Raw genomic sequence first — 16,042 nt, 5'->3', positions numbered from 1 at the left:
CGATCCTGGATTTTGCAGTGCCATAAAATAATTGAATGAACCAAAATCCCAATACAGGAAATACCATAAAATTGAACCCAGAGCAGAGAAGCTTAGTAATTTCCAGAATTTTGCACCATGAAGCATTGTTTATTATGCATTGTTATATATCTTTGATAACATTGGCACCAATCCGCCTCCGCAACCACTCAAGCAATTAAACAATGGAATGATGGTGTACTATACCAGGGATCGGCACCAATTAGGGTGGTGTAGTGTTAAACAAGCTGGAAGGATTGATGCAAATCCTCTAGGGTAATGCTGTTATGTTACAAACATGGGATCCTGTTAGAAGCTTCCTTGCAAACCTCCAGTGATTGAGCAATTTTTTATCAGTGGGCTCATTGGAGCTCAACGTCAGGCTCATCTGCATCCTGGCCTTGAATATGTATATCCTGTTCAGAAATCAAATGGGGTTACTCCAGACCGAGTAATAATGGCAAATCATGCATGGCAAGATATGAGATATAATGTTCACCAACACAGTTTTTCTTATGCACTGGTATAGTCATGGTATTTAACTAAAGACAGATTATGAAATATAAAGATGTGTGAGCATGATCTTCAATTTTACTGTGATCTCCTCTTGACCAAAAGATATAAGATCTCAACATGAGCACTGTATTTTATGGTGTTCCAGAACTGAAAATGGCAATCCCATCTACTTCCATTTTAGTATACAAAATCATGAAATTTTTGTCATAGGTTGTGTAGGATGGAAATACAAGGAAGAGAGTGAGAGAGAGAACACTGAATTATTGATCAGGGTTCAAGAAGAGTCTTCACCCCAAACTACCAGCTATCCAAAAGAATTTAAAATTACACGCAGCATTCCATGTGAGCCTCTCTTCTAAGCAAAACACAGCAAGAACCTGCAGTGTCCCATTATGACGATAGTGACCCTTTGATTCATCCATATACAAAGTATTTCTTTTATTTTTTATTTGATAAGTTGGTCCATATACAAAGTTCATCCTAAAAGATCAAAGTAGGCAACTTATATGAGCATTTTTTATGATATATTGGAGTTGATTCCTGGTTTCAGGGCCAATAATATTACAACACCATGCCTGCCTATGATTTGATTGACTTTTTGTCCATCAAAACCTTGAGTATGGATCCTCAAAACTAGCATAAAATTATGTTCTAAAAAGAGTAATATTTATGTTCTATAGCAGAGGATATGTAATTAATTGAGAGTATATGAAAAACCCAAGGCAGAAGATTTCAGCTCCAGGAGGAATAGCATTAATATGGTTGTTCTTGATTAATTTAGAAATACAAGATGGTGAGGTTAGTCAAAATACCTGTGCGTGTATTAGTGGATGTTGTTGCTGATCCGGGGCCACTGTATAGGCCTGTGGCTGAGACATCCGATAATAGGGTTCTTTAAGATCAAGTTTGCAAGATGATGACTGCAGAACTTCCCCTTGTTCAGCACCGGGGCCCCACATTTTAACTACTCAAGTTGATATCTAATTAGGAAACCCAGGCAACCAATCAACAACATAAACACAAGAAGCAGAATATATAAACCAACCTCCCATCGTCAAATGTATTGTATAACTTTGAGCATTGTGAGCAACCAAGCGAAGTTGGCCAGTTATTTCTTGTCCTGCCATGACATAAAGTGGTTGCAATAGAACACAACGTAATTGGTACCAATGGGTTGTTGGGGCACCAGGGGCAGTGGTAAGCCATCTTTGTACAGTACTGCAGATCAAATCAATTTCACAACAATAAGCATATCAACTGTAGCCACAATCCCATATGCTAAAAAGAATGTTCAGGATGCAAGCTTATCATAACTGCAGAAGACATTCTGAGCATGCCACACAACTTACCTCCCATTAAACAACACATCAAACCAACAAGCTAATCCATGCACTCTAGCACCCACAAGGGATATGAACTTCAGTGGGATTTCAATTTCATACAACTCTTCTTCCTGCAGAACAAATCAAGAGATACCTGTGATGACTAGTGGAATGTTGTCAACCAACAAGCATAAAAAGGCAGCCAACCTTTTTCCAGAGAAAATAAAACTGAATCAAGCAACAAGGGTGAAGCTAAGACTACCATGAATAATTTCATAACCTAATAGGAACATGTTGAATTTAATAATATATATATATATATGTTGATAAGAAAATTGAGTTGCAGCAATTGCAGAATTCAGATATTTTATACAGACCCCCCCAAAAAAAATTCTCCCACAATAAACAGAACCCAAGGCAGACCAAGAATGAAAATACAGTTAAGGTGTATGAAATGATGAGGCAAACATTTTTTTTTTTTTTTTTGATCAGAAACGAAGAAGATTATATTAATAAAAGAACAAATACAGGAGAGAAAAAAGAGACAAAAGAAAGAGAAAAAAAACCAAGGGAAGGATGAGAGGTCCTTCCTACACAAGTACCAAGGAAAAACACCCAACAATAGAACTCTAAAAACAAAAGAAACCCCATCAATCTTCAAACTCTTGAAACGCAAACCCCAATCCAATTGAGTTGTAGAATGCTTAGAGGAACTCCTCTAAAAGCTTCAGTACAAGAAGCCCATAGAGAAGAATAAAACCGGATCAAATCCCAAACCATCTCTTCCATTCTCCCTTTATCCTCAAAGATCCTATTGTTCCTTTCTTGCCACACCATCCAAATCAAAGTAAGGCAAGCAATTTGCCAAAGTGTCTTGCCTCTTAATGAGTTCCCCAAGCCTTCAAAAGAAATAACCAACATATCCTCAAGGCTCCTTGGAGGGACCCAAATCACACCTACTAGATTGAACAACCTGTGCCAAAGTCCAATGGTAACGGGACAATGAAGAAAAAGGTGGTCAATCGACTCTCCATTTCCTTTGCAAAGAATGCACCATTGAGGACAGAGGGCTTTGTAGGGTCTTCTCAATTGCAACTTGTCATTAGTGTTTACCTTCCCTTGTGCTACTAACCAAGCGAGGGCCTTAACCTTTGAAGGGACTTTTGAGCTCCATAAAAACTTGGCCGGAAGGAACATTAAGGGATTTGAAACTTTTGACAAGGCATAGAAAAAAGATTTCACTGAAAACGAGCCTGACGAAGACAAAGACCACGCTCTTGAGTCTGATGAAGAAGGGGAAAGAAGCACAGAATTAAGGGAGGACATTAATCTCTGAAGGAGATCAATTTCTGAATCCGTTAGATTGCGGCGAAAGTTAAAATTCCAAGACAATGGTAAGGAATTGCCAAGGACATTTGAGACAGTGAGGTTTTTCACAGAAATAACTCTATAGAGATCAGCAAATTGAGCACACAAAGTTTGGTTTCCCCACCAAAGATCTTCCCAAAACCGAATTCTCTCCCCATTGCCCACCACTAGGCGGACAAAAGGAGAGAACTCCTGGAAAACTTGAGCAATAGCCTTCCAAGGACATCTGTGAGACCATCTAACCACCATGTTGGCGTCCCATCCATTAGGACGTATCCCATATATACTCGCAATAACCTTATGTCAAAGACTGCTCCTTTCTCTAGGGAACCTCCACAGCCATTTCCCTAAGAGGGCACTATTTCTCATAGAAGTCTTCCCAAAGCCCAAACCTCCCATCTGATTAAGTGATCTTTCTTCCCTTCCCCGGCCCCAGACCAAAGAAAATCCCTTTGCATCTTCTCAATCTTTGAAGTTATAGATACAGGGATTTTAAAGAGGGAGAGGAAGTAGCTAGGGATGTGAGACAGACAAGACTGAATTAAAGTAATCCTCCCTCCCAAAGACAAATAGGTCTTTTTCCACCCATCCAGCCTCCTCGAAATTCTCTCAACCACTGGATCCCAAAATCCTATTGTATTTGGGTTCCCTCCCAAAGGAAGGCCTAAATAAGACAAAGGCCACTCTGACACTCTGCGCTCCAAAACCAAAGCCAAACTAGACAACAACTCCTGCCTAGTGTTAATACCTGAAATGGTGCTTTTTTCTAAGTTGATTTTTAAACCAGATACTTGCCCAAAAACCAAAAGGATAATCTTAAGGTTTTGAAGAAGGTCCAAAGAGGCTTTAGAGAAAAATATGGTATCATCAGCAAACTGTAACAAGGACACTCTAGTCCTATCCCTCCCCACAAGGAAACCCTCAGTTATCCCAGTTTCCTCAGCTCTAATCATCAACCTACTTAGAACATCTGCTACTAGAGTAAAAAGGAAAGGAGAAAGAGGATCTCCCTGTCTCAAACCTCTAGAGGCCTTAACCCAACCCTTTGCATTCCCATTAACTAGGATTGCAAAATTAGAAGAAGATAAACAACCCCTCATCCAAGATCTCCATTTTTGGCTGAACCCCTTCCTTTGAAGCACATGATCTAAAAAGCTCCAATCCACATGATCATAGGCCTTCTCAAAATCAATTTTGAAGACTACCCCTTCCTCCCCTGACCTTCTTTTCTCATCCACCACTTCATTGGCTATCAATACAGCATCCAAAATTTGTCTCCCTTCCACAAAGGCTCCTTGAGAGCCAAAGATTGTTTCATGTAGAACTTTGCGTAAACGCCCTGATAAGACCTTAGCAATTATCTTGTATAAACTTGTAACCAAACTAATAGGTCTATAATCTGAGATTTTAAAAGTTTGGCTTTTCTTAGGCACCATAGCAATGAATGTCGCATTTGTACTTTGATTTATTACCCCCTTAGTGTGGAACTCAAAAAACACCCTCATTAGATCCTCTTTTATCACATCCCAACACTCTTGATAAACTGCTATAGTAAAGCCATCAGGGTCAGGGGCCTTTTCCTTATTCAATTGGAAAACTGCCATTCGAACCTCCTCTTCAGAAAACGGTCTATCCAACCAAATTGCACTCTCTTCAGAAATAGGGGCCCAATCAATCCCTTCAATCTTCCAAGAGTCACCTTCGGGTTTGGAATAGAGATTCCCAAAGAAATTTACAATCTCCTCAGAAATAATCACAATATTATTTAAAGTCTCCCCCCTCTCAGAAATCAGAGACTTTATGAACTTCCTGCTTCTTCTTCCAGTGGCCACTCTGTGAAAAAACTTAGAGTTGCAATCCCCTTCTTTAATCCACTTAACCCTAGATTTTTGTCTCCATTGTACCTCTTCCTTCAATAACAAATCCTCTAACTCCTTCCTTCTTAAGGTCCTTTCCGAAACCAGATCAAGATTTAAATTCCCTTCTTGTTCAATTCGATCAATTCTGCCTAAGTTCGTAAGAATATGCTTTTTCCTCTCTCTTAAATCTCCAAAGACCATTATATTTCACTCTTTCAACTTTGATTTAATAAACTTTAGTTTCCTCATAAACTTGTGACCTTCCCAACCTTCAATCATACACTCTTGCCACCAATCTCTAAACTTCTCTTTAAACTCAGGATGGAGCAACCACATATTCTCAAACCTAAAAGGAGTCGGCCCCCATTTAAAAGGATTAGTTTCCAAACAAATTGGGCTATGGTCAGAGGTCTATCTAGGAAGGGCCTCTTGAATATTTTGAGAGAAAAAAGAATCCCACTCAGAAGAGAACAAAAACCTATCTAACCTCTTGCAAATAGGATCGACTTGCATGTTTGACCATGTAAAAGCCGCATTCCTAAGAGGGGGATCCAACAAACCACTTTCCCTTATAAACTCATCAAAACACCTCATGTTGACTGTAAACCTAGAGTCCCCCATCTTCTCAGATATCCTCCTGATCACATTAAAATCCCCTCCTACGCACCACCTTGGGAAAGTCAAACCATGCAGGTCTTGAAGCTCCATCCAAAAATCCTTCCTCCACACTGCCTTATTCGGGCCATACACTGAGGTTAACCAAAAAAACCCTTCCTCATCAGATTTCAATTTTACAGTAACAGAGAAAGATCTTAACACCTTCTCTGAACAATTGAACTTAACTGAATCCCACAAGATCACAATCCCCCCCGACGCCCCACAAGCAGGAAGAGCAACCCAATCCAGACATTTACCTTTCCAAACACTACTCACAAACCTCCTATCCCAAATTTCACGCTTTGTTTCCTAAAGCAACACCACATCTGGGTTTTGAGTACTTAAAAACCTTCTCACAGTCCTCATTTTCTTCCTAGATCCTAAACCTCTTGTATTCCAACTTAAGATCTTCATGATGAGGCAAACATGAAGCAAGGGAAATTGAAAACGGGTAAATAAGATTTTATAAAACCAGGACTCATGCCTCATGAAGCAAGTAAGGGAAATTCACATATAAAAGAGATATGTGCAGTGAATAACAAGCTCAAAATTTCTTCATAGAGTAATCTAATACCTTTATTTTAGCGAAATCTATAGTGTGAGATATAGAAGGGGCCACCAATAACCTTGGATCAAAAGCATCTACTACTGGCTGCAGAAAAGTAAATTAAGACACAGTAAATAATTAGGCAGAAAAACCTAAATCATTGAATTGCAGTTACCATGAAAATATAACAGAAGAGCAGCATAGCAGTGATAACAAAATGTCATCCATGCACACCCTGCACCAGAGATTGTCAGTGATCACTTGCCAAGAACTTCTGCAGAAATTTCATTAAGCTTTGGAAAACCACCATCCAAAATAAATCTCCAAACTAATTTCATTCCAAGTCTCTTCCGATCCTAATCTCTACAAGAAACACTGTGTAGAAATACTAGCTACTGAATGCTGCATTCCCCTTCCTAATTGTTTTCTCAGAGGCATATTAAGCACGTGCATTGTTCTCACCATCATAATTCACCTATAACAACCATGCATGGGAGAATTTCAGATGCAGTCCCTTATGTATCTTATTGAAGAGAGTCCAGAGATAAACATGAAAATTCAAGAAAACACATACATACACAAGTAAATGCCAAGATTTATTGCAAAAATCATATAAAATAATTTCTCAAAATCTTCACTAATTTTTGGAAAATAAGAATGCAGGTGAAATTAGAATCCACCTTTTGCAAAACTATTGATAGTAAATGAGAAAAAGAGCAAGCCAGCATTTTGAACAGACTGTGAAGCAGTCAAAAAGAATGGGGGAAGTGATGTGCTTGTTTAGGCTTGTAACTTTGTATTAAGGTTAGAGTATCCAGACAAATTGAACTTCCACCCAAGGGATAAATTGCAGAAAGTAGAATCAAACTTCCTACTCCACTCAGAGGATTTAGACTGACTAAAACATATCTGAGGTGGACCCAGGAAAAATTTTACAGTCCACATCATATTGTTATGATGCAGTCTAACACATTTTTAAGGTGGTTTGTAAAGCAGCAAATTTGCAGGAGGATGCCATATTTTCTAACGATATTTTTACAGCGAAACAGTTCTTATGTTAGAACACTAAACTTTAATCTTCAAAACTAAACTATAAATAGAAGACTGAGAAAAAGATAAGAAGAGGACCTATATTCTAATTTTAAACATGCTTGTAATGATGCAAAAAAACAAGTACTGTAGCCGATCTATGGTTAACAGTGCACTTGCATGAGGTTGAAGCTAGTGTAAGTTTTAACTAAATTAAGATTTCAAATGCTGATGCACTTCTGAAACATGCAACTCAATACAAACCTGAGAAAAATATCCCTGGAATGCAGATCCATACAAGGGAGTCAGATCAACCCCATAATAGCTTTGCTGCTGCCAAAAAAGAGCCTGAAAATATGAACAAAAACAATTACTTTTTTTCCAAACTTAGAAATAAAATTTTAAAATTTAAATTTTATTTTATGTTAAAAAAAAAAGCTAATATTATGCAACAAAAAAATATATTAAACAATCTTATCATGATATCAATACCTTCCTGTGTTGAGTTCAGGAATTGTCATCATTAACAGTACTTATATCGCAACCATTTGGAATTAAATTCAAAGCTTATGTTTCCTTTAATACCTTCTTCAGAAATGCATTGATTTTTGGCACTCAATTAAACCTCCACATTGTGCACAAGAAAGGAGCATACTCAGGATTTTTTAAAGCATTTATGTACACAGATGCCAGATTTTTAACTTCCAAAACAACCATCATGAAAACACTAACATTCTTTTAAATGTTCCTGTTTAGTCCTACAGAAGTTTTATCTTACAGTAATAACAACAAAGGAAAGTCATGCAAGACAACGTGCAAGCAAATCACTGTGCACGAATTTATACACAGAGTCAAGTGGTTAACTTCAAAGGATAAGCTTGCATTGAGAAGCTTAAATTGACTTGGCTGCAGTCAAAAGTCTCCACCACTAACTCACTGAGATTTCTAAAATAATTTCATTCCTTGAATGAAGTGAACAATAAATAATACTGACAAATCCACATACTTCAGCAAAAACAATTTCAAATACATACCTTATTCGCAATTTCAATAAATAAGTATTCATCGCTGAATGGTGCCATATGTATCCTACAGGAGTAACCAAATCATGGGAACCAAAAAATAATAAATATAACAAGCCATAAATTCAAATTTGAAAGCACAACACCAGGAACACAAGGGTCCTAATAGCTATACACATCAGTAGCCTATGTTAAAAACCTGCAAACCTGAACAATCAGCTACTATTTATGCATGCAAATAGAAGAAACAACCTATGGCAATACATATGGAAAAAGTTATCTCAATACAGAATGCATGAACTGTAACAGTAACTTTCTCTTGAATAAAAAAAAGGTCTCAGATTTTCTCCAAATGATTGTGAAGTTTATAATTTTCCATTTTCAGAAATACAATTACTTGATTTGCATTCCACAAATTGTTAATCGAATTGCAGATGTATGGGAATTATAACAACAATAGCAGATTCACTGGTAGGTGAGCCACAGTCAATGAGCTGCATTATGTTATTTAAACAAAGGGAAGTCTAAAAATAAAAAAATAAAAAGAAAGAAAGCACATAAAACACAAAGTCTGCATTGCAAAATCAAACCAATAAAATGAAAGGCTTCCTGAGAGGCTCATGATTTCATCAAAGTAAAATAATGGATCAAGTAAAATACAAAGCCTGCATAGCAGGATCAAGCAATAATATTTTATCCACAAATTTCATATAGAACATTTAGGGAAGATTTGGCATAAATATCAAAGCCACTTCCATGTCAACTTTTTTTTTTTTTTTTTTTTGATAGGTAAAAGAGGATTGTATAACATTTCAATGTCAACTATAATTCTTTCACAAGAAGTGAAACAATTTAAAGTAGGGTCATTCCCATCAAAATCACATTAGAAGTGGTAAAGCACCAAAACACCCAAGATATAAGAATGTGAAGGAAGGGAAGGCTTGTTAAGGGTTGTATTCACCTTCCAATTCCAGGAAACATTTTTCCATCAGGAATCAAGAACCGATCTCTTGCAATCACATAGGACTCCAGCATTCTTTCATTGACTAACAAAGTGCCTATAAGCCAAAGAAAAATTGCTAAACCAAACTGGCTCCAAAATACACAAAGTAATAGGTAATTTCCCCATTACAATAATAACATTAACACCTTTAATCTCCAAACCATATATTTTATTGAAATTTTCCTTTTAGGAAAGGATGAAAATAATCATTAACTAAGAAAATGAAATGAAAAAAACAATAAGCAAATTCTGAGCAAACGTATGTCGCAGCATGATGACAAAACAACCAGAAAAATATATCTGTGATCAAAAGGAGACAAATGTCATTCCTTATTAATTTATTCGCTATGAAAAATGAATACCCATGTGACTGGATAAGGATATGCTTAGACCCTTAAGTCCAGAGGCCAAGATACAGGTACAAAATATATTAGGATAATAATTCATGGTACTCTATTGTGAGAATTCAGATTTCAAGAAAACAATCAAATAAAAGGCTATTGAGTTTTCATAATCTAAACCAAGCAGAGAATCTGGATGATTTGATGCTCATTGCTATTAGAGGACTAAGGGGTAGTCCAAGAAGTAATGTAATTTGTAAATGAACCATGCTCTCTGCTATGTTAGATATTTTTAAAGACAAGTCGAGAAAATCCCTGTAACTCTCTTTAGGGAGCAGTTTCCTTGAAGTTTACTGGTTGTCCAGTAGCATGGTTCAGCGACAATAAAAAGAAGTCCATGGAGGCAGTAGGATTCAGGTTGGGGCTTTGGTAGTTTGGAAGCCCCCTCCCTAGGAGGTTCCAAACTTGACTATGATGGCTGCTCTGTGGAAAAGTCTTGTCAGCTGAGGATTACAGGGATTTCCAAAGATCACAATGGCGGTACAATTATGGCCGAACCCAAGCCTATTGGTTCTCAGTCGATTATAGAAATAAAAGATCCTAGCTTTGTGGTAAGGGTTTTCTGAGGTTAAAACTCCAAGGATTAATGGAACTCCTGTGGAAGGGAATGCAAGCATTCTCATTTCTTGGGCCTCTCTTGGAAGCAGGTGCATGGAGGTCAGATGCTTGGATTTGCAAAATTTTGGACCTCAAAAAACAGCTGGAATGGACTAGAGACCTAGATCAGCTGACAAGGTAGTGAATCAGTTAGCAAAGCAAGTAGCCTCCTGGTTAGAGGTTTTTGAAGCATTCATTCCTTCTTCATGATAGGCATAGGGAACTTCTCTTGTTCCTCGGTTGGTACCTTTGTCTTGTTCTATTTGAAGGATAGCTCATCTTCCTTGTATCCTCTCTCTTTTAGTAAATGAAATGTTGTTTCTAACAAAGGGCGCCCACCAAAATGTGGGGCTACAACACAGTGACTTCTGGTAAGGAATCCAAAGACTAATGCAAACTCTCAAGAGGAAGAAAGGGACCAGTAAAATTGTCAAGTTTGTCTTACCATGATGCCAGCTGCACTGGTGTTTTCATTTGATAGGCTTGCTTTTCCATCTAAATGTACCCCGTCTACCTTCACATGTCCAAAACTTATTCATTTTCCAACATATTGCATTGACCATGTTATAATTTAAAGTGTCTCTGTTTCTCAACTGACCTAAACACCCCTTCCTAAAAGCCTTGGAGCCATGAGAAGTTAATTATTGCTAGAAACAATAACTAAGGAAAGTGTATCCTAATCTATTGATGGCAAAATGGTGCACAATTTAAGCAACTAGAAAATGTTAATATCCACAAGAATGACAAAGAAAGTGTGGCACAATAAACTTACCCATTGGCTCAGAGATCAGAATATCTGCTTTCTCAGGCAATTCAACATCCTCGACTTTACCTTTCACTACCTATATTTCAGATTAAGCAGAGGCTTGGAGAGAATGAGAAAAACAATCGATGATGATATTGGTAGAAAGATTGAAATGTCATGTCAAAACAAAAATCTTACTGTAATCCGTTTACCCAGTGATGGGTTTCCAGCAATAAGTTTACGTGCGTATTCTGCCATTTCAGATGCTTCCACAGCATACACATGTTTGGCGCCAGCCTAGTTGCAGGGAAAAAGAATTGAGATCACTTAAAAATTCATCACATACAAGCACCCACACTCAAACAAAAAGCATGCACGAATTACCATGTGACATAATAAACCTTCTTGATAAAAAAAAATTGGTTGTACCTGGGCTGCAAATAACGACAATATACCGCTACCAGCACCAACATCAACGACCACTCGACCAGTAAAATCTGTACGGTTCTCAATAACTGCAGCAAAATAGGTTCCTAAAAAACAAAATCCATTATGTAATTGATGCATACAAGAAGAATATATTTTATTAACCAGACGAGAAACATTGCACTTTAGCCAAAAATTTCAACTACAAAGTTGAAAGTGAACATATTGATGTAACTGAACTTAGGGAGAGACAAAATTACAGCTGGTGATATAACCTGTTCTCACATAATCTTGTAACATATTTTGCTGATGTAGCAACTGCCCATAGTAATGGAAGTACATTTTTGCAGAAGATGCCTCTATCTTATCATCAAACTTGCTTTTAGAAGTTGAAACAGTTCCATTTGGTAATTGTGCTTCTGGAAGGGAACAAACAATTAGATCGCAAAAATTCCACAATCAGAAATTGCTTTTGATTTAAGTTCTAACAGCACATGCTTGTGCTGTTATAGTTAACATCTTTGGAAAGCAAGCCAAGCAAACTTTGTGAAGAATATATTCTTCTAATATATTTATGTGGGCTGTCATTTCAAGAGCAAAGGGAAAAAGCTGATAAGGCCTTATTTTTTTAGGCAAAAGGCAAAAATCAAGGTGATAGCCTGAGACAAGTGAGCCCATAAAAAGAATTTCTTTTTATATCTACTGAGATGCTAAAAAAGATATAATGTCATCTTCAGCGTCGTCATCATGATAATCATTCAACAATCAATAGTAATAAATTTTTGTTCTTTAACATACAAAGCATTGAACTAGTTCAAATAAAAATGATAATAATGATAATAATAATAATAATAATAATAATAATAATAATCTTGTTCACAATTTATATTCTAATTTACTCCAGCTGGTAGACAGGAAGTTCTAACTACTAATAACTTCCGATTGTTTAGTTTTCTAATAAGACAAGTCATAACATTATGAGAGATGTATCTAACACAATGATATATTGTTTTCGAATATAGGGAGCCTTCATATTGAGGCACCAATATCTAAAAATAACTATGTCACCTCGGCTTCAGAAGGACACGGATCCTATCACCTTGGAGTCTTTGTTGAGGAGATTCCCTAGGTAGCTAGTGTTTGAAGATGCCTCACCTGGGTCTACAACAGGGGACTGCCCCATACTTTCCATTGCATGATCACCAAGGCGACCCAGGCGAACACCTTGAATAACACTGATGAAGGCATATATAATATTGAAACCAGCCATTTATTTGGCCTGTGTGCCATATGCATATCTAGCATATGCACCAATCTTAATGGTAAAATCTATGAAATGTCCAAAAGCATTACATCTCTCTTAGTTTTACATCAGTAGCATGACCACTTGACTCTAAATAATGACAGTGTGTGATCAAATCTAACATAGGCACTGATCAAAAAAATCTAACATAGGTGAGAGATCTCCTTCCAATTTTCCATACTTGTTCTATTTAATAACATTGATAATACAAGCAGAAACTAAAAATCAGATTTTGGTTGAGGAAACTCCAATTTGATTGTGTGTTGCTTAAAATATTAAATAAAAGAGAGAGACAATTTTTTTTTCAAGGAATGCTTTTGCAAAGAATCACAAATCATTAATAGTTGCATTGTACCAATAAAGTTGAGCATCCGCATTTGATGACAAAGTATAATTCATAGATAGAAGAAGACAACTCTTTCAAAAATCTGGGCCACACCATTTTTGCTTGATTATTTGCAAGAAATACCAAAAAATTGATATATTTGAAATGTAAATGTAAATCTATTACTTGCATGATACATGGATTTTTATTCCAAACAGCACCTTGAACAAAAGCTTCCTTCTTCCATTGCTCAAACGCACAATAAAAGGCCTTGCTCTGCTCCTCATTGTTAAATTCAATCACGATTCCCCTTGAATAGGATTTCTGGTCAAGAAGTAAAACCTTTAAAAACACAGTAACAGCTGGAAGTGATACAATGAACACAAACCCCATATCATACACTGTTGTGCCAACCAAAGAAATTGATAAACATTCAAATGTAGAAAAAATAAAACCGAAATGGCTGAACACCGAGTGAAGCCTTAAAATAACCAAAAAAAAAAACATTTTCGTACCCAGGATTTCTGGTGCATCACATTTGCATCCAAATTAAATAAAAAATAAACATAAAATAAAAACTTCAAAGTAAAACAAAGAGAGAATATTTGGAAGTCCGTGAACACTAAAAACTAACCTGCTCCTTGTTTAAGTGCAGAAACCAAAATAATAGGGCGGTTCTTGATTCTGTGACCTTGGATTGGTATTAGGTTTCCCAAAAATTTTAAATCTACAGTCTAGTTGCTTTTAAATACCAATGAATTTGAAAATAAGCCAAATTTATGAACTCCAAAACCACAGAATTGAAATTCCAAACCGAGCAAAGCCTAACTATTCATAAAATGCTATACCTCTTTTGCAGCTTCAGAACCTTCAGATATGCAAACAGATTGGACGGGGCTTAACTTGAATACCTGAAGAAAATAAAGACAAAATCCAAATACCAGTGCAGTTTATCACAATCCAATCCACAATTTTACGAAAATTATTACAACCTCAGAAGGAAAAAGAAAAAAGAAAAAGAAAAAGGCATAGCATAAGAAAATCCATAATCAATAAAAACACCAGACAAATAGTGGTACATTTACCTCCTGTTTGGTTGCTGATAAAAGAGAGAAAAAAAAAAGTATGATATCCTCGAATGTATTTCACTAAAAAGCACAATGCTCAAGATTTCCTTTTCATTTGCTTTGCTTTGCTATGCGCTAAGCGGAAATGGAAAGAGGGAAAAAAAATGCAAACCTGAGCAGCTTGGAGATCAAACTTAATGACATCAGAGGAGTCAGAATCCTGCTGGAATCGAAGCTCTAAAGAAGCGGCACTGAAGCAAGCGACCACTGGAGGAGAAGGAGAAGTCGAAGAAGAAGAAGGGGAGAGATGCGAGATTGAGACCAAAGAGAACTCCTGTTGCTTGCGCTTGTGCCCTAGCGAAACCTCCATTGCTGTGTCGCCGAAGCTCTAATATGCGGTTTGGTTATGTACAGTACGAGCAGTTAGGGTTTCTGTATCGAGCGTGAAGCTCGGTACCGAAAAGCTTAGAGCCGCCACAGAGGAGGAAAGGAGAAAAAAAAAAAAAGGACGAAAGAGAGAGCCCCAAGAGTCTGTCGCTGGGGACATATAAAGATTTTGCCTGTACATCTGAGCCGTACATGGTAAAATGGGACCCAGAAAACGGACGGCTGAGATGTTGCAGGAAAATATGCCTTGGTTCGCTGTTAGACGCTGACACTGGAATTTTTCGTAAATTTTGGTGACGTGTGAGGTTGTGCAAGGCATATAGATTATAGGGAGAGGTCGGTGTTTGTAGGTGAAATTATCCGGACCGTTGGATTAGATTCATCTTAGATCTGAGGCTTTCACTAGAGGGATGGGGATCCAACCGAGTGACTCAGTCACTCAGCACATTCCCTGATGCATTTCGGCTTTAGCATCTTCAATGCACTTCGATTTTATTTTTATATTTTTAAAAACGCTTCTTCTGCTGTTTCTAATTCCAATTCTTAAAACATAAGAAAATACTTTTTAAAAGTGTTAACAAAAACATAATTTGAAAGCAATAACTTAATTCCTGTTTCAGAACTGTTTTTAACAACAGTTTTTTTGTTCTTCAAAAAAACACGATTACCAATAAAACATAAAAAACAAAATATTTTCATATAACATAATTCAAGTATTTTCTATTATTTTCACTTACTTTTTTAATATTACTTTAAGAAATAATTATATAAATATGTAAAATAATTAAATATTAAATATAAAAATTATTTTTATAATATATTTAAAAATATTTTAAGTTTTTAAATAAATTTTTATTCTATAAAATCTAAAAAATAATTTATAAAAACTATTTTTATGAATTATTTTTCAATCCAACTACCAAACAGACCTTTACTCTACCGTCTTTGCTCATATTTTACCAGCCACTTTAGTTGCTGCCATTCCTTTCTCAATCACAGAGAATCCATTAATGTAAGTAATAATAATATTTTTAATAACATATTCTATAATAAATGAAGTGATTTTTAAAATAAATAATTAAAGTGGCTCCAAATTTAGGAGAGGTTGATGAAGGGCAAAGCTCCTGCATGTATTCCTAGGGCCACAAATTCCTTTTAGGGCGTAGTTTTCTTTTATCACAAGTAAAAAGTAAAAAATAATTATTCATTTTAGACAATCTTTTTTCAAATGCTTTTATTTATATTTTTAATAATTATTTTAAAAATAATTTAAAAACATAAAAAAAAAAAAATATATATATATATATATATATATATGTTAATAATATTTTAGAAATAAATTTTTATTCTCCGTAGCATCAAACATTGTTTCCGAAAATAGTCAAAATACTTTGTGGATTTGGGTTGATGGTAGTGTGGGCAGATGGCTTCCTGTTTAGGCTGCACGTAT

The 16,042-nt window shown here is 36.2% G+C and overlaps 2 protein-coding genes across 2 annotated transcripts in view; one reads left to right on the top strand and one right to left on the bottom strand.

Moving 5' to 3' along the window:
- LOC100266516 (small ribosomal subunit protein eS21) overlaps window positions 1-16,042 on the top strand; it is an 85,027-nt gene that overhangs the window by 46,383 nt on the left and 22,602 nt on the right. The gene's annotated exons all lie outside the window — the stretch shown is intronic.
- On the bottom strand, window positions 100-14,841 carry LOC100245917 (probable histone-arginine methyltransferase 1.3). Its single transcript, XM_002273887.4, has 15 exons — window positions 14,378-14,841; window positions 13,987-14,049; window positions 13,360-13,462; window positions 11,786-11,929; window positions 11,514-11,617; window positions 11,283-11,381; window positions 11,112-11,181; window positions 9,300-9,396; window positions 8,351-8,405; window positions 7,581-7,664; window positions 6,315-6,392; window positions 1,884-1,987; window positions 1,580-1,752; window positions 1,347-1,498; window positions 100-434 (listed from the first exon to the last, which is right to left on the bottom strand). The coding sequence occupies exons 1-15, from the start codon at window positions 14,573-14,575 to the stop codon at window positions 381-383; spliced, it is 1,578 nt and encodes a 525-aa protein (XP_002273923.1). The 5' UTR covers window positions 14,576-14,841; the 3' UTR covers window positions 100-380.

This window comes from Vitis vinifera, chromosome 5 (assembly GCF_030704535.1).
Source record: "Vitis vinifera cultivar Pinot Noir 40024 chromosome 5, ASM3070453v1".
Taxonomy (NCBI): domain Eukaryota; kingdom Viridiplantae; phylum Streptophyta; class Magnoliopsida; order Vitales; family Vitaceae; genus Vitis; species Vitis vinifera.
Note: the sequence above shows the minus strand (reverse complement) of the source record. Positions and strands in the feature narration are given on the sequence as shown.